The sequence below is a fragment of the Excalfactoria chinensis genome, chromosome 1, assembly GCF_039878825.1.
Source record: "Excalfactoria chinensis isolate bCotChi1 chromosome 1, bCotChi1.hap2, whole genome shotgun sequence".
NCBI lineage: Eukaryota > Metazoa > Chordata > Aves > Galliformes > Phasianidae > Excalfactoria > Excalfactoria chinensis.
In genome coordinates, this window is record NC_092825.1 from 87582972 (window position 1) to 87597197 (window position 14226).

A 14226-nucleotide genomic window follows, 5' to 3' on the forward strand; every position below is an offset into this window, starting at 1 on the left:
ATTCAGAGCAAGGAAAGCAGCACACTGCTCCTGGCCTTGCCTGCTCGGGCAGCTCGCCTGAATCGTACCTCTGTTTCCATCCTGAGATGGAAATAATCTGTCCACGCAGGAATGTGCTGGATCCCCTGTGTGACGTTTCAGCCCTACAATCGTCTAAGAGAGAAGGCAAACAGAGCGGCGCTTTGCACCCGCTCTTATCAACACCCCAGTTCCTTTTCCAACTCTCACTCGAAGGCACTGTAGATGTAATTAAAGCTCAAGGGCCAAAGTGTGCGCTTCATTTCAGCGCAAAGACGCTGCTAACCCTTTCTCTTCCACACCTCTCCCATCGCCCTGCTCCTCCGCTCCGAGCGCATGACAGAGCTGCAAATTAAACCTCCCACTCGGAAAATGTCACAGCTTAACGCTATTAGCCCGCAGGAACAGAATCTGCTGGGTCACTGAGTGCGGGCTGCCGCCGGATCTGCCGCCACGGCCACACCGGGGAACGCAATGTGCCCATATGCCAACCCAGGCAGCTCCTGCCTCCTGCTGCACAGCTCCTCGGGACGGCAGGAGGCCGGGGCTGCGCCCCACCTGCGTGAGGCACAGACGGGCTGGGCCCTGCATGCACAGCACCAGGGCCTCATCCAGCACTGCGTGCACAAGCAGGAGAGCCTGTGCGGGACCCCGGCTTCACTCTCGCTACCTCTCCCTGTCTCTAATCCAACTTTCTTGAGCCAGCGAGGGGGTTCGTTTGCAGAAACGGTCGAACATCCACACTTTTGAGAAGGGCTTTCTCGTTCGTCTTTAATATGCAAACCACACAGCCCCCCCAGCGTCCAGCACAGCCGTACTCGAGCATTTCGCAGCCTCCTGGATGCGCTTTCGACGCAGTCCCGTCGTCAGGCACAGGCACAGGGCAGCTCCCCTCAGGCACCGCGGACGCCCCGGGACAGCGGGACGGGTTCGGCGGGGCCCAAACCGGCCCGCCCCGCTGGCTTAGCATCAGAACAAAGGGAGCGTTTAGGACGTTCTCCGGCCGGCCGGCTTCCGACGCGCCCCGGCAGACAGCTTTTAGCCCGCTAACACAAAGAGACCCGCGCTATCCCCGCACCCTACACCCGCCTCGGTTCCCCCCGCCCCGCCGCCGGGACCCCGCGCCGCAACCCTCGCTCTCCGATGGGCGGGGCGGGCCGGGGGCGGAGTTTGGCCGCGCGGAGGAAGCGCCGGGTACCCCGCGGCGGCGGCGACAGAGCCGGGCGGGCAGGTGAGGGCGGTGGGCCGGTCGTGTGCTCGCTCTCCGTTGGTTCCTGCAACTTTTCGGCGTGGGGGCTTCCGGCCGCCGTTCCGCCTCCTCCCGAGCCGCCCGGAGGATTTTCGCTCTCCTCCTGCCTCTTCCTCCGAGAGCCGAGCGGGGCCGCGGGCAGGGAGGGAAGGAGGGGAGGCGCGGCGGCCGCCCCGCTGCGGGGGCGATGCCCCCGCCCGCCTTGGCGCCTCCCCGTGCCGGCCCCGCCGCCTTCCCTTTGTGCCGCCGGGCCCGGCGCGACGCCCGCCCCGGCTGCCGGCGGCCCGCGGCGCCCCGCGGCGGGAGGTAAGGGCGGCCGCCCCCGCGCCCCGCAGCCATGCGGACCCCGCGGCCGCTGCTGGTCTCGCTGCCGCTTCTCCTCTTCGTCTTCCTCTTCGGTAAGTGCCGGCGGCGAAGCGGGAGGGACGGGACCCCCGGGAGCGGACAGCTCGAGGGGTGCCGCGGTCCTGCGGGCGGGGGGAGGAGGGGAGCGCTTCCGTGTGCGTGCGGGTAGAACCGGGGCTGCGCCTCTGCCGCCGGCATCGTCGCCGAGGGAGAGGGTCCCGCGTGGGAGCGGGCGGGCGCTCGAGGGGAGATGCCCCGGGAGGGGTGGGCTGCTCTGAGCGGGTGGACGAGGGCTCTGCGCTGCGTTCTGGGGGAGTGGGGTGAAGGCGGAGGGAGGGCGGCCCCCGCTCCGGCGGAACGCGGTTGGAGTGTTTTGTGCCGTCTCCGCGAACTCCTCCGGCAGTTCCCTCTCCCCGTCCCGCCGCCGTTTGTGCCTTGTCCCGTCCCGCAGCGTCCGCGTGTTAAGCGTCCGTTTCGGTCCCGCTGTCGGAGGTCCCTTCCCTACGGGTTCGGGAACGGCGGAGCGAGAGGCGATCGGATGGATGCCTCTGTTTGCGGCGGGCTGTCAGCCTGGCTCGGTGCCCGCGAGTCAGTTTGCGGAAAGCACCCTCATGCTGGGGCAGCCCGCGTGCGTCGAGTCAGCTCGGAGCTGTTCTGGTTTGCCTTTTTGTCGGGGGGGGGATTTCCTCCTCGTGTCTCAGCTGCCGCTAGAGCGGGAGCAGGGCTGGCAGCCTCCCTTGCTCAAGGTACTGTCACGTACCTGCCCTGCCAATTTGAAAACGACAGCTTCGCTTGAATTGCAGCCGTGCTTCCACGCCTGTAATTTGTGCTTGTGCACGCCTGCATGTGGTTTCTCTTGCTGCTGCCTTTCCTCAGGAAAGTGAGAGGAGGTAGAGAGACAGAGAGAAAGAGGGCTCCTTTGAGATGGTTTTGGAGAGGGCTCAAACTTCACTAACAGCAGCTCTCCTGGACACCGACCATCTCACAGCTAAGTTTAACTGGGTGCCCACCCAGCCCGCAGAATGGGTGTAGATGGGCAGCAGATGCTCAGTGCCTTGCCTCTGCATGCTAGAGCTCTCTGGCTGAAGAACAATAACAGTGTGCTGGATTAAGCGCTCCTAATATGGAGCGAGTGGTTTGGTGTCCCAGCGCACTCGGCCGGTTCAGTGATGTGGCAGCAGAGGGCATTGCTCAGCCCAAGGCTTCCTCAGGGTGGGAGCGAGGGGCACCGCCAAGCACCCCATGGCCACATAGAGTTGCATTTAGGTGCTTTCACCTGGTATTCCATAGGCAGCCAGTGTGCATTCACCAAGCTGACGGTCTCAACAAGAGCGGGGCCGTGCGACTCAGAGCTTTGTGCTGCACGCGGTGCTTTGGGTGCTGTGTGTACAACTGAGGCGTAATGGATTGGCTGGGGGAGAGGGAAAAGCCTCGTTTCATAACGTAGAGCTCCAGCTGGATGTGAAGGAGCTGCAGCTTTCCAACCAAGTAATGTTACCGCTAGGCTGTGTGGATAAGGTACCGTGGGCTGAGTGTACAAGAAACACAACTCGATTTCTCTGCCCCCCTTTTGCAAAGTCATCAAAATCGCTGAGGGAGGAGTGCTGGTTATGGAAGGAGTCAGCGGACGGTTTAATGGAATGCATCGAGCGTTAACGAGCTAACGGGACCCGGGTAGCTGCCAACACAGGGCTTGGCAACCCACATCTGGCTTGTGGGCGTAGCGTGGGTAGGTTGCTGTGCTTCTTCCCCTCTGGTTGCGATGTTTGTTACAGGGTTCTCTAAACAAGTGGCACTTCATCACAGCGAGCACAAAATGGGAAGATAGAGCAAGTGCTGTAAATAACGCTCACGCAGCGAGGAGACCATTAATACTTGTGCCAGCCAGTGCTAATCCTGCATGTAGCGGCAAGATTTACCTTCTTTTTTTTTGTTGTTGCGGGGTTGTAAAGTCTGATGCTACTCATATTTATGGTGTAATATATAGGAAACACAATAGGCTTCTGGGGAACGCTGAATCCATTCATGTTGGTGACTGGTTTATGAATAGTTCTGTCTGTGAGGCTCTGGCGGTATCCAGAATGCCACCTGTGAATGCAATTTACGGCTCTTTGTGTTCAAACATTGCATATGTATATATGTACATAGACTCATTACCCTCTTCCTCTCTCTATTCATGCATAGTAATTGGTGATTTATTTGCGATTCCTGGAGGGGAGTACAGCCTGCGGAAGGTCTTGAAACTGCAGATCACTTGTAAATGGCATGTTGGAGGGAATAATGATGCAGGGGTGACTCCGGAAGAGACAAGGGATGAGCTGAAGGGCTGATTGCTCCCGGAGCTGGCTGCCTGGGGAGCAGCGAGTATAGCCGGAGTGCGCTGCTGCTGCTTCCCCTGCTTTGCTGCCGCTGGCAGAGAAGGCAGCAGAGTGGGTGTCTGCCCACACGAGCTTTGGGGCTGTTTGTGTGTACCGAAGCTGGCAGCTTCGGAGCATCAGTGGCACCTCATCTGTTCCCAGATGCATTGTTAGCTTCGGTGGCCAAGATCGCGCTCGCTCCATCTGCGTGTGCTCTAAGTGCTCTGCTCGAAGCTTGCTTTTCGCAAGCAGACTATACTGCCATTGCATTGTGTTCTCTTGCCCTTAAGTACATACCACAGGACACAGGATGTAGCTGTGCTGCCTTTGCACAGTGCCCTGAGGCTCCAAACCCAGTCTGGCCAAAGCTGTGTGCCTAGCAGAGGCTGTGTGCCCACCTCAGCCACCTGCACAGGGCTGGCAGGCTCCACTCTTATGTGGTTCCTGCCATCCCCAAATGGGGCTCCTTATGGGGAGGCTCCCTCCCTTCTACCATGGCCAGGCTACATAACCTCCTGAGGCTTCAGAAAATCCTGTTTATTTGTACAGGAGGTTTTGTTTTAAAGCAAATTGTTGTCTTCTAGTTGACCTTCCGTCAAGTTAGGTTTCTTTATTAAAGCAGTTTTTATTGTAAATCGAATGCATACTTGGAACGTTTGTACCAGACCCATTAACTCAAGTGAAAGGCAGAATAAAGAGAGACACACAGTCATTGCGGGGGAGAGGGTCATGGGGAGTTTGGGAAGGAGAGTTCTTCAGTGTTGGGAGACTTGAGGAATTTATGGGACCAGATATGTTTTGTTTCTTGTGGTTTGATGTTTACTTCCTTCCTTCCTTCCTTCCTTCCTTCCTTCCCTGTCTTGGCCTTCTTTGGTACACCTACACAATCAATCCTGCTCCAGCCATTATCTTGAAGGTTATGCAGGCTGACGTGAAGCCAGAGGTGTCTTGGCTGGTTGAACTGAGATGAACTGGCGAGTGCTTCTCGCTGTGTGATGGGATAGCTATCTGCAGACCCTGCCCATAAGCTTACCATGCTGAGAAAACTGCCTGAAAGAAAGAGAAAGGCTTTTCAAGCACAACTGGGTGGTGTTCTTGTTGCTAGGGCTCTTCAGCTCGCAGTACGACTTGTCTGCTCATACCATGGATGTTCAGCCCTCCAGCCAGTGTCTGGAAAACTACAGTATTATGACTTGCCTCTGGCTTTCGGGTTACTAAATACCCCATAATGATAACCTACTAAATTTGTTTCGACACCGTTTTTATATTGCCATCTCTTTTCATATAGCATGCTCTTAAGGAGTAGTTCTCTGGCTAAATGTCTGGTGACATTCAGCATCTGTTTCCTATCAGCTCTGCAGAGGCTCAAGCTGATTCCTCTCTAGATAACGTGGGGTTTGAGCAAATCACAAAGCAAAGAGTCTGCAGCTGTCTGCTGTGAATCCTGGGTGGCTGCGTGCCTGTGTGTCATTGCCAGCTCGAACCTGTTGCTCACCCTTCCTCCCTTGGTGTGCTGAGAGTGTGTTCCAGTGAGGTGTGTTAGTAAACCACCTAATGACAAAAAGCTTAAGTAGGGAAATGGCAAGGAGGCAAGAGAAAACCTTGCCTTTCTAGCCACTGCTAAAGTTGCATTTCAGTAACCTGAGGATAATTGGATGCTATCACAAAACCAAACCATCTCAGTAAAAGGATGGGAAGGTTTTCTCAAAAAGGGAAAGGCTTTGCCACTCTGTGTGTCTGTGCCTCACTTGCACAAGTGCTTAAAAGCTGCTCTGGCTTCTATGGCTGCTCCTTTCCAATGTCACTCTGTCATCAGTGCCTCCTTGGTGTTCTCAGGCGTGTCTCCTGCAGGCCCAAAGGGAAGGAGGAGGCAAACTATGGGGACATGGAGGAGTGGGCAGAGATGGGAGATACGCTGAGCTGGAGCATTAAGGGAAGGGGTGAGGTAAAGCCATGAGCAACGGCGGCACTACTCTATAAGGCTTGGTCAGATTGGCCTTTTGGGTTTTGTTCTTGCAGCCCTTGCAAACAGCTCAGCAGGGGCTGACGTGACTGGAGGTGATTTTGATGCATAGCTTTCGTGGTGTCGTCAAGTGGTGTATTTTGTGGTTTGGTTTTACTTCTAGCTCAAAATTGACTGTATGTGGATTGCTTTGCTTTCCAGCAAAGAAATTCCCTTCTGGAGCCATCGTGATTACAGGGAAAGAGTGGGAATGGAAGGTATGTCTGGCTTTTCTGGGGATTTTGTTTGTTTGTTTCCTTGGCAATCAGTTCACCTCCCAGCTGTGTCCCTGATGTCTCTGCCTGCGGCACACTGTCACTTTTATGGCTTTTGGCCTTTGTATGGAGGCTGATAAACTTGTTAGAGGCAGCTGGGAGCAGGGTGAGGTAGATGCATTGCTCTGTGGACTCTGCAGAGCTAAATGCGAGAGGAACTCGGCACTGAGCCAGGCTGCTGAGCTAAATGGGAGTTTTCTGAGGCCTTCAGAGCAATGGAGACCTGAGGGCGAGGCGCTGAGTTTCCATAGAACAAAAAGTTTTCCGTTTGCCTCATAAGGAAAGGAGGGCTCTGATCTCTCGAGAGGGTATGAGTATGGGGACTTGACTGCTTGGGTAAATTGAGGTTTTGTTTCTTGGACAGCTGCTGCCTCCATTCTGCCTCATCGGCAGGAACCTACACAGGTCTCTCTGCATCTCTGCAGGTGGAGCCGGGCTGGGGTGAGAGCCAAGGGAGAAAGCTGGAGGCTGTTATCGGAAATAGTCCGGGAGCTCTGTGCTCCAGAAAGCCCTGCTGCTGGAGTCTGGCACTTATTAACTCTGGTTACCAGTACTTGGATCTAGCCGACAGGCTGTGGCTGGCTGCCAGCCCAAAATTACCAGCCCAGGTGTCAAGCCTCATTGGTTCTTTCTTGCAAGCTTGAAATAGGAGCTCCCAACAAGCATGTGTGCCAGCCCTTCTTCTAGTCATGTTTCTTCATACGGCTTTGTAAAGTGTTCGTGGTAATTATAGTACTTACTAATATTTATTCCCTTCTAAGCAATTATCTGACTGCGTTTATCTCCGGTGTGCTTTCAGAGTGCTCTGCCTCCTTTTACCCTATCGTTTCATCTCTATGGTTCAGCACGTGCTGCTCCCTCCCTCCTCCACACAGAGCTATTGCTCTTCGGCTGCTCCATCTCCCCTGTGTTCTTTGCCTTGGCTCCTGCCAGCCGGCCTTCTGCTGCCTAATCCTGCTGGGTCACAGCTGAGCTGCCTGGCAGGGTGTTAAGGTGCTTTGCAATGGATGGCATGAGGTGCTGGCTGGCTTCATGCTGCCACCTGGCTTTCTGTTGGCTGCCCCTGGCCTGCAGAGTGTCCCTGCAGCTCCTGCTGCAGGATGTCACCCTCCTGCTGCCCAGTGGGACCACAGCATTCAAATTCCAGTGTGTGTGTGTGGGGGGAGGAGGGGGGAAAAAAGCATGATGCTGAGGCTATGGGTTTGCCTGATGGTGTTAACCAAGCACCTTGGGAGTGTAGCATGGAAAAGATTCCTATGCCCTGATTGATTTTACAGTTGGTGTTAGGAGCAGAGGAAGATGAATTTTTGCTTTGAGCTGTGCAACGTGCCATGTGTGGTTGATCTGTGGGTCACCAGCACGTGGAGAGCTGTTCTGTCTAGTCAGTCCCATGCCATGAGCTAGTTGGCAGTTAAATCTAATCCAGATCGCCTAACTGCCAAATGCTATAAGTTGCCAAGCCCTTGCTTCTCTGTACTGTAAGGAAAGCAGACCTGGGCGAGCTGCACCACTGCATGCTGCCTGAGTGCTGCTGTACCCACAGTGGGAAGGGCAGCACTCAGTGAAGGAATTACTCAGGTTTGTGCTTGGCTGAAAGTGGAGGTATTGGGAGGGAGTTTGCTTTCCCCTTGGGTGAAGTTGATGTGAGGCCCTGCCACCTGAGGCTGACTTCAGCTGGGGTAGCTGTGCCTTGGATAGTCTCTCCTGGCTCCTATCTGGGTGGTTCAAATGCCAGGCTGTACTCATCTTTTGGCTGGCTTGTTTTGGAGGAGGATATAGAGAAGAGGGGGTGAGCACGAGGAGATTTACTGTGTATCCAACGCCTAATAGCTGCACAAGCAGACCCACTGGAGTACGCTGTGAAAAGCATTCTAATGATCTGAACGTAATGGCTTGGAGCCTTGGAAATGTGCTCCCTAGGAAGGGCAGCCCAGATTTGACTCACGGCTCCCAGAGGAGGATGTTAGGAGTGCTGGAAGTGAGGTTGTTAGTCCTGGAAGCCACCCACAGAGTCACGAAGGCCAGTGAGATCTGTAGTGTTGCTGAGGATGTGGTAGGAGTGAAGCTGGGAGGCAGCAGGACTTCAGTTATCCAATGGCTGGTCTCATGTAGAGGGAATGCGTGTAGGTGATGCTAGCAATGTCACGTTAGGGGTGCTCTGTAGTGATGAGCACTAGTTTCTTCTTCGTTCTCCATATGTGCCTGAGAGCGTTGCGTATGGGTAGGGTGCAGAGAAGCTTCTTGGGAAGTATGATAACGCATTCAACTGTATGAGGCCAAAAATAAATTATCAAAAGAAAGAATTGAGAAATTAACAAAGCTAAACGGATGTCTGCAGCTCCTAGAAAAGGGTGTCGTATCTGAAAGCGTATTTTTGAAAATCCATTTGCTTAGCAGTCATCTTACAGATAACTTTGCTATTTTTACTTTTCTTTGCTTTGATGACGCTTCACTGTCTATATAATGTATTTAGCATCTGCATTCTTCTCTCATGTAGAGGCAAAATGTATTTGCTAATTTTGAGTTGGCTTTATACAATTGCTGTACCTCTTGGCTGTGAGTTAAGTGAAATAATTTTCTTAGAGCTATTATAAAGGAGCGTAGCTGGCACTATCTCCCTTCTAACCTTTCTCTTTAATATATTTCTTTTTAACCTCTCTCATATCTGCAACCAAATTTGAATAGGGGATATATTCCTGTGCCATATTAAATGCAATAAAGTCTGCGCTCTCAACTCCCACAAACCAAGAAGTAGGGATGTTTGGGTTAAGCACAGTAATCTACTGGGGAATGAATGCAAGATCAAGGGCATTTGCACATTTTTATTTCTGTGTTTGCAGGGGCTGTGGCATTGCTAGCAGGTTGCTCACAAATGGTGGCTTAGATTACCTCTCTTGCAGGCAGCAGTGTTTGCATCTTGCCATTCCTATTTGATCTGCGAGCGGTGATGAGAGCTGTATACTTGAATTCTGATTTTCTGAGAAGCAGTCGGCAGTCATTAGGGCAGAGCTTAGACCCCAGAGGCTTTTTCTGTGTTTTCATCCTGTTTCTGTAACCGTGTCTCTTGTTATCTTGTTCCTGAATATTTTCTCTTGTAAGAGGAGACTGTTTGTTGCAGCTGTTAAACCTCAAATGTCTTGAATTTCCCTTAGGGAAGAGGAGGAAGAGTTCCTGAGGTTTCTGCATAAGAAGGCTGCAGAAACACCTACGTGTGTTTCCCAAGTACGCAGCTGGGAGGGAGGTATTATTGGTGCAGTGCTAACCAACGGATGGATTCTGGCTAGCTCAGCCCGTGATTCTTCTTGCTGCGTAGAAGAGGCTTAGCGAGATAGTTGAAGTTTCTTTTCTGTTTGGAGGCTCTGGATGCCTCTGGTTGCTTTTGTCAGAGCGGTGTAGCTAGGAGGTGTCAAATGAAATTATGGATGTTTGTTTGGTCTCCTGGCTGGATGTAATAATGCATGTTTTAGTGAGATGTGCATTGAATAAACATTGGGTAAATCTCCTAGGACAAGCACTGCTGGTGCCTGGAACCATGACTGTCTCCATGGCAGAATTTTAAGAGAAATCTTCACCTAAGAAGAACTTTGCACTTTCTATTTAGTTTCCATTGGTTGGGTGATTTGTAATCTTCCTTTTTACGTTTCTTCTAAAAATGACCAACCTTAGGAGAAGGTTAGCTGGGTAAGAATCTTTTATGCTTGTATTGCTGTCAGTATTGGTTCTTTCTCCCTCTTTACATGGTGCCGGTGGTTGATCTGGATGGGTTTATCTGACCCACCCTTGTGCTAGGGTTGTCCTGCTGGCCTGGTAGGGCCTATCAACCCTGTGTTACCTTTGTGGCTGGAGGTCTTTTGAGTCTCGTTTATGCTCTTTTACTTGGTGGAAGCATGGGAGCAGGTCCTTCCCTTGCAGAGTGGATCAGCAGGTGGAAGTCACTATGCATTTGGTCTCCAATTTGTGCAGCTGCTTTTTTTTGAATTGCTTGCAGTTCCGCTTGCTTTTTCCATGCTTCCCTTCAAGCTCAGATGTGCTTGTCAGTGCTGTATGACCAGTCGCATTGTCCTTGTTTCACCACATGGCTGTGTCTAGCTTCCCTCCTTCTTGCTCTGTTGGCTTAAGGTCTTTCTCTAGGTGAGAAGGAGCATTTTAGCTGTATGGTAAAAATTAGTGAACAAAAACTCCCAAACGCCATAAATTCAGCCCCCATCTCCATAGTACTGGTGATCACTGCAGTATCCTCTCCCTCCCTGTCTTCTCTCCAGCTTTGTGCTGGTCTCCACTGAGCACATCAGCCCCTGACTGCTCTAGCATGTGTAGCGTTTTGGTGTGGTCCCTATGTCTGTTCAGCTGGTTATCAGTCAGTTCCTGTTAAGGCCGATAATTGGGGTAGGATCTCAAGGGTGTAGCAATGTACAGGCAGGCGGGGGGAGCCGTTCCTGACTTGCATCAAACAAGAGTTTTATTCCCGTTAATTGAATTCTTCTAGACGCTGATAACTTGAGCACATTGAAATCAGATAAATGAAAAGCCTCTCTCCCTGGTAGCTACGTAAGCTTTCCCTTAACTCCCTGGCTCTGCTAAATACGTAGCTGAAGATCAAAACTTGTGCGTGCATCTGCTTGTCAGGGAACTAAGCCAGCAGGACGATCGGTGTTACGTATCGGCAAAGGGGGAGTTCGTCTCCTGCTCACCACCCTTACTGCATTTGATGGGAAAAGATCTTGTGCTTGAAGGGACACACACTGCTCAGCCACCCTGAGATGTGCGGTCTGTACCCAGAAGCTGGGGCTGTGCTTTCTTCCAGGCCTTCAGATAAGCCTGCAGCTGTAGGAAGGAGCGAGCCTGCTCTTGTTGTAATGGCAAATGTGTTTGGAGCGTATCGCAGCCATGCTGACCTCATGCCACATGGATGCTGAGAAATGCTGCAGCAGGAGGACCTCTGTACTTGCGTCTCCCAAGCTGTGGTGTGGCTGAGCTGATGTCACCCTGAAAAAATCCAGCGTGCGGCTTTCTCTGGACTCCCTCTATCCATCAAGAGCCCATAGTGCCTTTGGTTATGGGGAACATGCCCCTTTCTTCATCTAATTTCCCATGCCAGCTCTTGGGGTGGTACTGGAGGCTGGGGCCCCTCTAGCATGTCCGAGCCAATTGGTTAATCTGGGGTCCTTTCCCCCTGCACCCAGCTCCCTCTTGCAGCAACCTGGTTTGTTAGTGCTCAGCTGGGCTTGTGCTCGTCTTGGTTTTCAGCCAACACCGCTCTAATCTTTGGGGGTCATTCTGCTTTCCCCTTCCCTATCACAACCATTGTTCATGCATGCTGGATTAAGGTGTTTTTTGTTTTTGTTTTTCCCCCCTTTCATCGGTATGTATCCCTCATCTGTTCACACCACTGAGACAGTGGCACCTGCCCCCACCCCCAGAACACTTCCCACCCTCTCTCCTGTCCTCGCCATCTGCTGCCTCTGCTCCTGCTGTCACACAGTGACATGGCGCTGGCATAAGGCTCCTGGGTGTGCTGACCTCCCCATCACGGAGAGCATTCAGCTCGTTCCCTCTGCAGTGTTCTTCATAGATGCTTTTACTTCTCCTACTTTGCTGGGTGATGCTAATGATGTTTGCCCTGTACAGCCCCTTTTCCACCTTCATCTTTGTTCTTCAAATGGTACGAACTGGATACCAAGAAGACTGATATGTCGATCAAAGCCTGCCTTGACCTGGTTGTTCATCCTCTGCTCCTCTCCTCCATGCCTTTCCTGAATGTAGACTTTTCTAACCCTTTTGTTTTCCTTAAAGCTTTCTGCTCATTTTCCTGTGACTGCCATCATTTCATTACTCAGAGCCTCCCTCTCTTGGTGCAAAGCTGCTTTATCCCCTCCTCCTTCAGCAGCTGTTCTGTTTCTGCAAGCCCCATGGGGTGCTCTGTCTGGAGCTCTACCTCCCAGCCCAGACCTCTGCCAGTGTACTCTGTCTCCATGATTTACTCTGCAAGGATTTTCTTGATGGCCCCTGCTGCTGTATATCTCAGTGGCACTCTGACACTATCTTCCTTAGCTCAGCAATAGCCCACGCAATAACCATGTCTATTCTTTCTGGAGCAGTTTTCTCCATGTCCTGTTTTATGTGCTTTCTTCAGCCTCTCCAGGAGAGCTTTTCTCATGTCCTTGCGAGTATTCTTTAGAATTTTTGGTATTGCTCAGAAATGTTTGTGGGGTATTTTTTTAGGCTTTGAGGGGCTCTCTGTGTTACCCTACCCACTTCTTCCTGGAGCCTCTGTCTCAGGGTAATGTTATCCAGTAATAAAGCTAGATCAGCCTCTGCTGGCTTTACAGCTGGCTTCACACTTCCCTTTGAGCCAACATCTTGACCTCTGTCTCTAGCATTACGTATGTGTAGACGTGTGCCCGCTTGTCTTTCTGTTCACGCTGCAGCACTTCCTATTTGTTTCTGCCTCTGAAATTTGTTCACCTCTTTGTGCTTTCTGCTCATTCCTGTGAACTCTGAAATTAGTTCCTCCCCCTCTGCCCTGCCAATTGGATTATGCTTGTCTTTCAAAGCCCTTCTTCTCGTTCCGCCTTGCCTTTAGCAGCGCTGAAACCTTACCTCTACCTGTTGTGTGGTTCCCACCTTCTAGTTTGGTTTCCTCAGGGTGGTTTCTCAGAGAATTGTGGCTTATCTGATTGTGTTGCCTCCCTTTTCTGGATAATCTGGGAGCCCTTTGGCCAATTTCAGGCAAATATGACAGAAGTAGAGAGCTTGGAGATAAACGAGTTCCTACAGGTTTTGTGAAGAGGAGGTAGCTGAGTGCAAGGGGATGATGGGACTGAAGAAGACCCTTTTCTTCACGGGCTCTAGCTGTGCCTCCAAATTACTGTGCAAGTGCAGCAGAAGCCTCATTTGAAGCTTCCAGTTGCATCATTAGTCTTAAGAGACAGCCTCCCTCCTGTTGGTGGAGAAAGCTAGGCTTCATTAAGTCTCTTGCTCTTAGGGCTCTTTGCTGAAAGCGGTGGCTCAGAGCCCTTTTATTTTCTCTGGTGTGCCTGGGAGCTGCCTGCAGCAAGCAGCTCCAGCGCTGCTTCACCTGGTGCAGCGCCACAGGGCCTGTACAGGCTGCCAATACAGCCTGCCCCAGCCTCCTGGCCTGTCTGAAGGTGCTGCTCCACAGCAGGGTTCATGAGGTTCTGCAGCTGCTGATGAAATGCAACCAACAGTGAATTCAATCCCATCTGAGTGTCCATCACAGCATGGCTGAGACTGGAAGGGATCTCTGTGTCCATCTGGTCCAACTCCTGCTCCAGCAGGGGGACACCCAGAGCAGGCCGCCCAGCACCTTGGAGGCAGCCTTGAAGGATCTCCAAGGAGGAGACCCCACGAGCTCTCTGTGCAGCCTGTGCTGGTGCTTTATCACTCACACAGCACAGAAGTGCTTCTTGATGTTCAGAATGAACCTCCTGTGCTCTGATTTGCGCCCAGAGCTTCTTGTCCTGACACTGGGCACGAATGAAAAGAGCCTGGCTTCATCCTCTTTGCACCCTCCCTGCAGGTATTTACGTACACTGATAGGATCCCTCTTGAGTCACCTCTTCTTCAGGCTGAGCCACCCCAACTCTCTCAGCCTCCTTGTAGGAGGAGAGGTACTGCAGTTCCTTTGTGATCTTTGTGACCCTTCTGTGGATGCTTTCCAGCTTGTCTCTGTGTAGTGGGAGTCTCAGGAATAGATCCAGCACTGCAGACAGAGCCTCACCAGCACTGCCCAGAGAGGAGGTATTACCTCCCTCCACCTGCTTTGCAATGCTGCCCAGAATACCAGGATACCTTTGCAGCAAGGGCATACTGCTGGGTCACATTCAACCTGATGTCTGCAAGCCTTCCAGGGCAGTTTCTGCAAAGCTGCTTTCCAGATGGGTGGCCCCACCGTGTCACAGTGCATGGAGTGGTTCCTCCCCAGAGTGGGGAATTGCATCTGATTCTTCTTCCTATTCC

At 52.3% G+C, this 14226-nt stretch overlaps 1 protein-coding gene across 4 annotated transcripts in view; it reads left to right on the forward strand.

Moving 5' to 3' along the window:
- Positions 1–821: 821 nt before the first annotated feature.
- IGSF3 (immunoglobulin superfamily member 3) overlaps positions 822–14226 on the forward strand; it is a 181689-nt gene continuing 168284 nt past the window's right edge. For 2 of the 4 annotated variants that reach the window (XR_011902971.1, XM_072330647.1), the window contains exon 1: positions 824–1249. Coding sequence is in view for 3 of the 4 variants with exons in the window: in XM_072330647.1 (XP_072186748.1) it covers positions 1162–1249 (88 nt within the window). In the remaining variant the exon portion in view is untranslated. Of the gene's footprint in view, positions 1666–14226 lie in introns of all 4 variants that reach the window. The other 2 variants (XM_072330664.1, XM_072330655.1) reach the window with 2 other exon arrangements.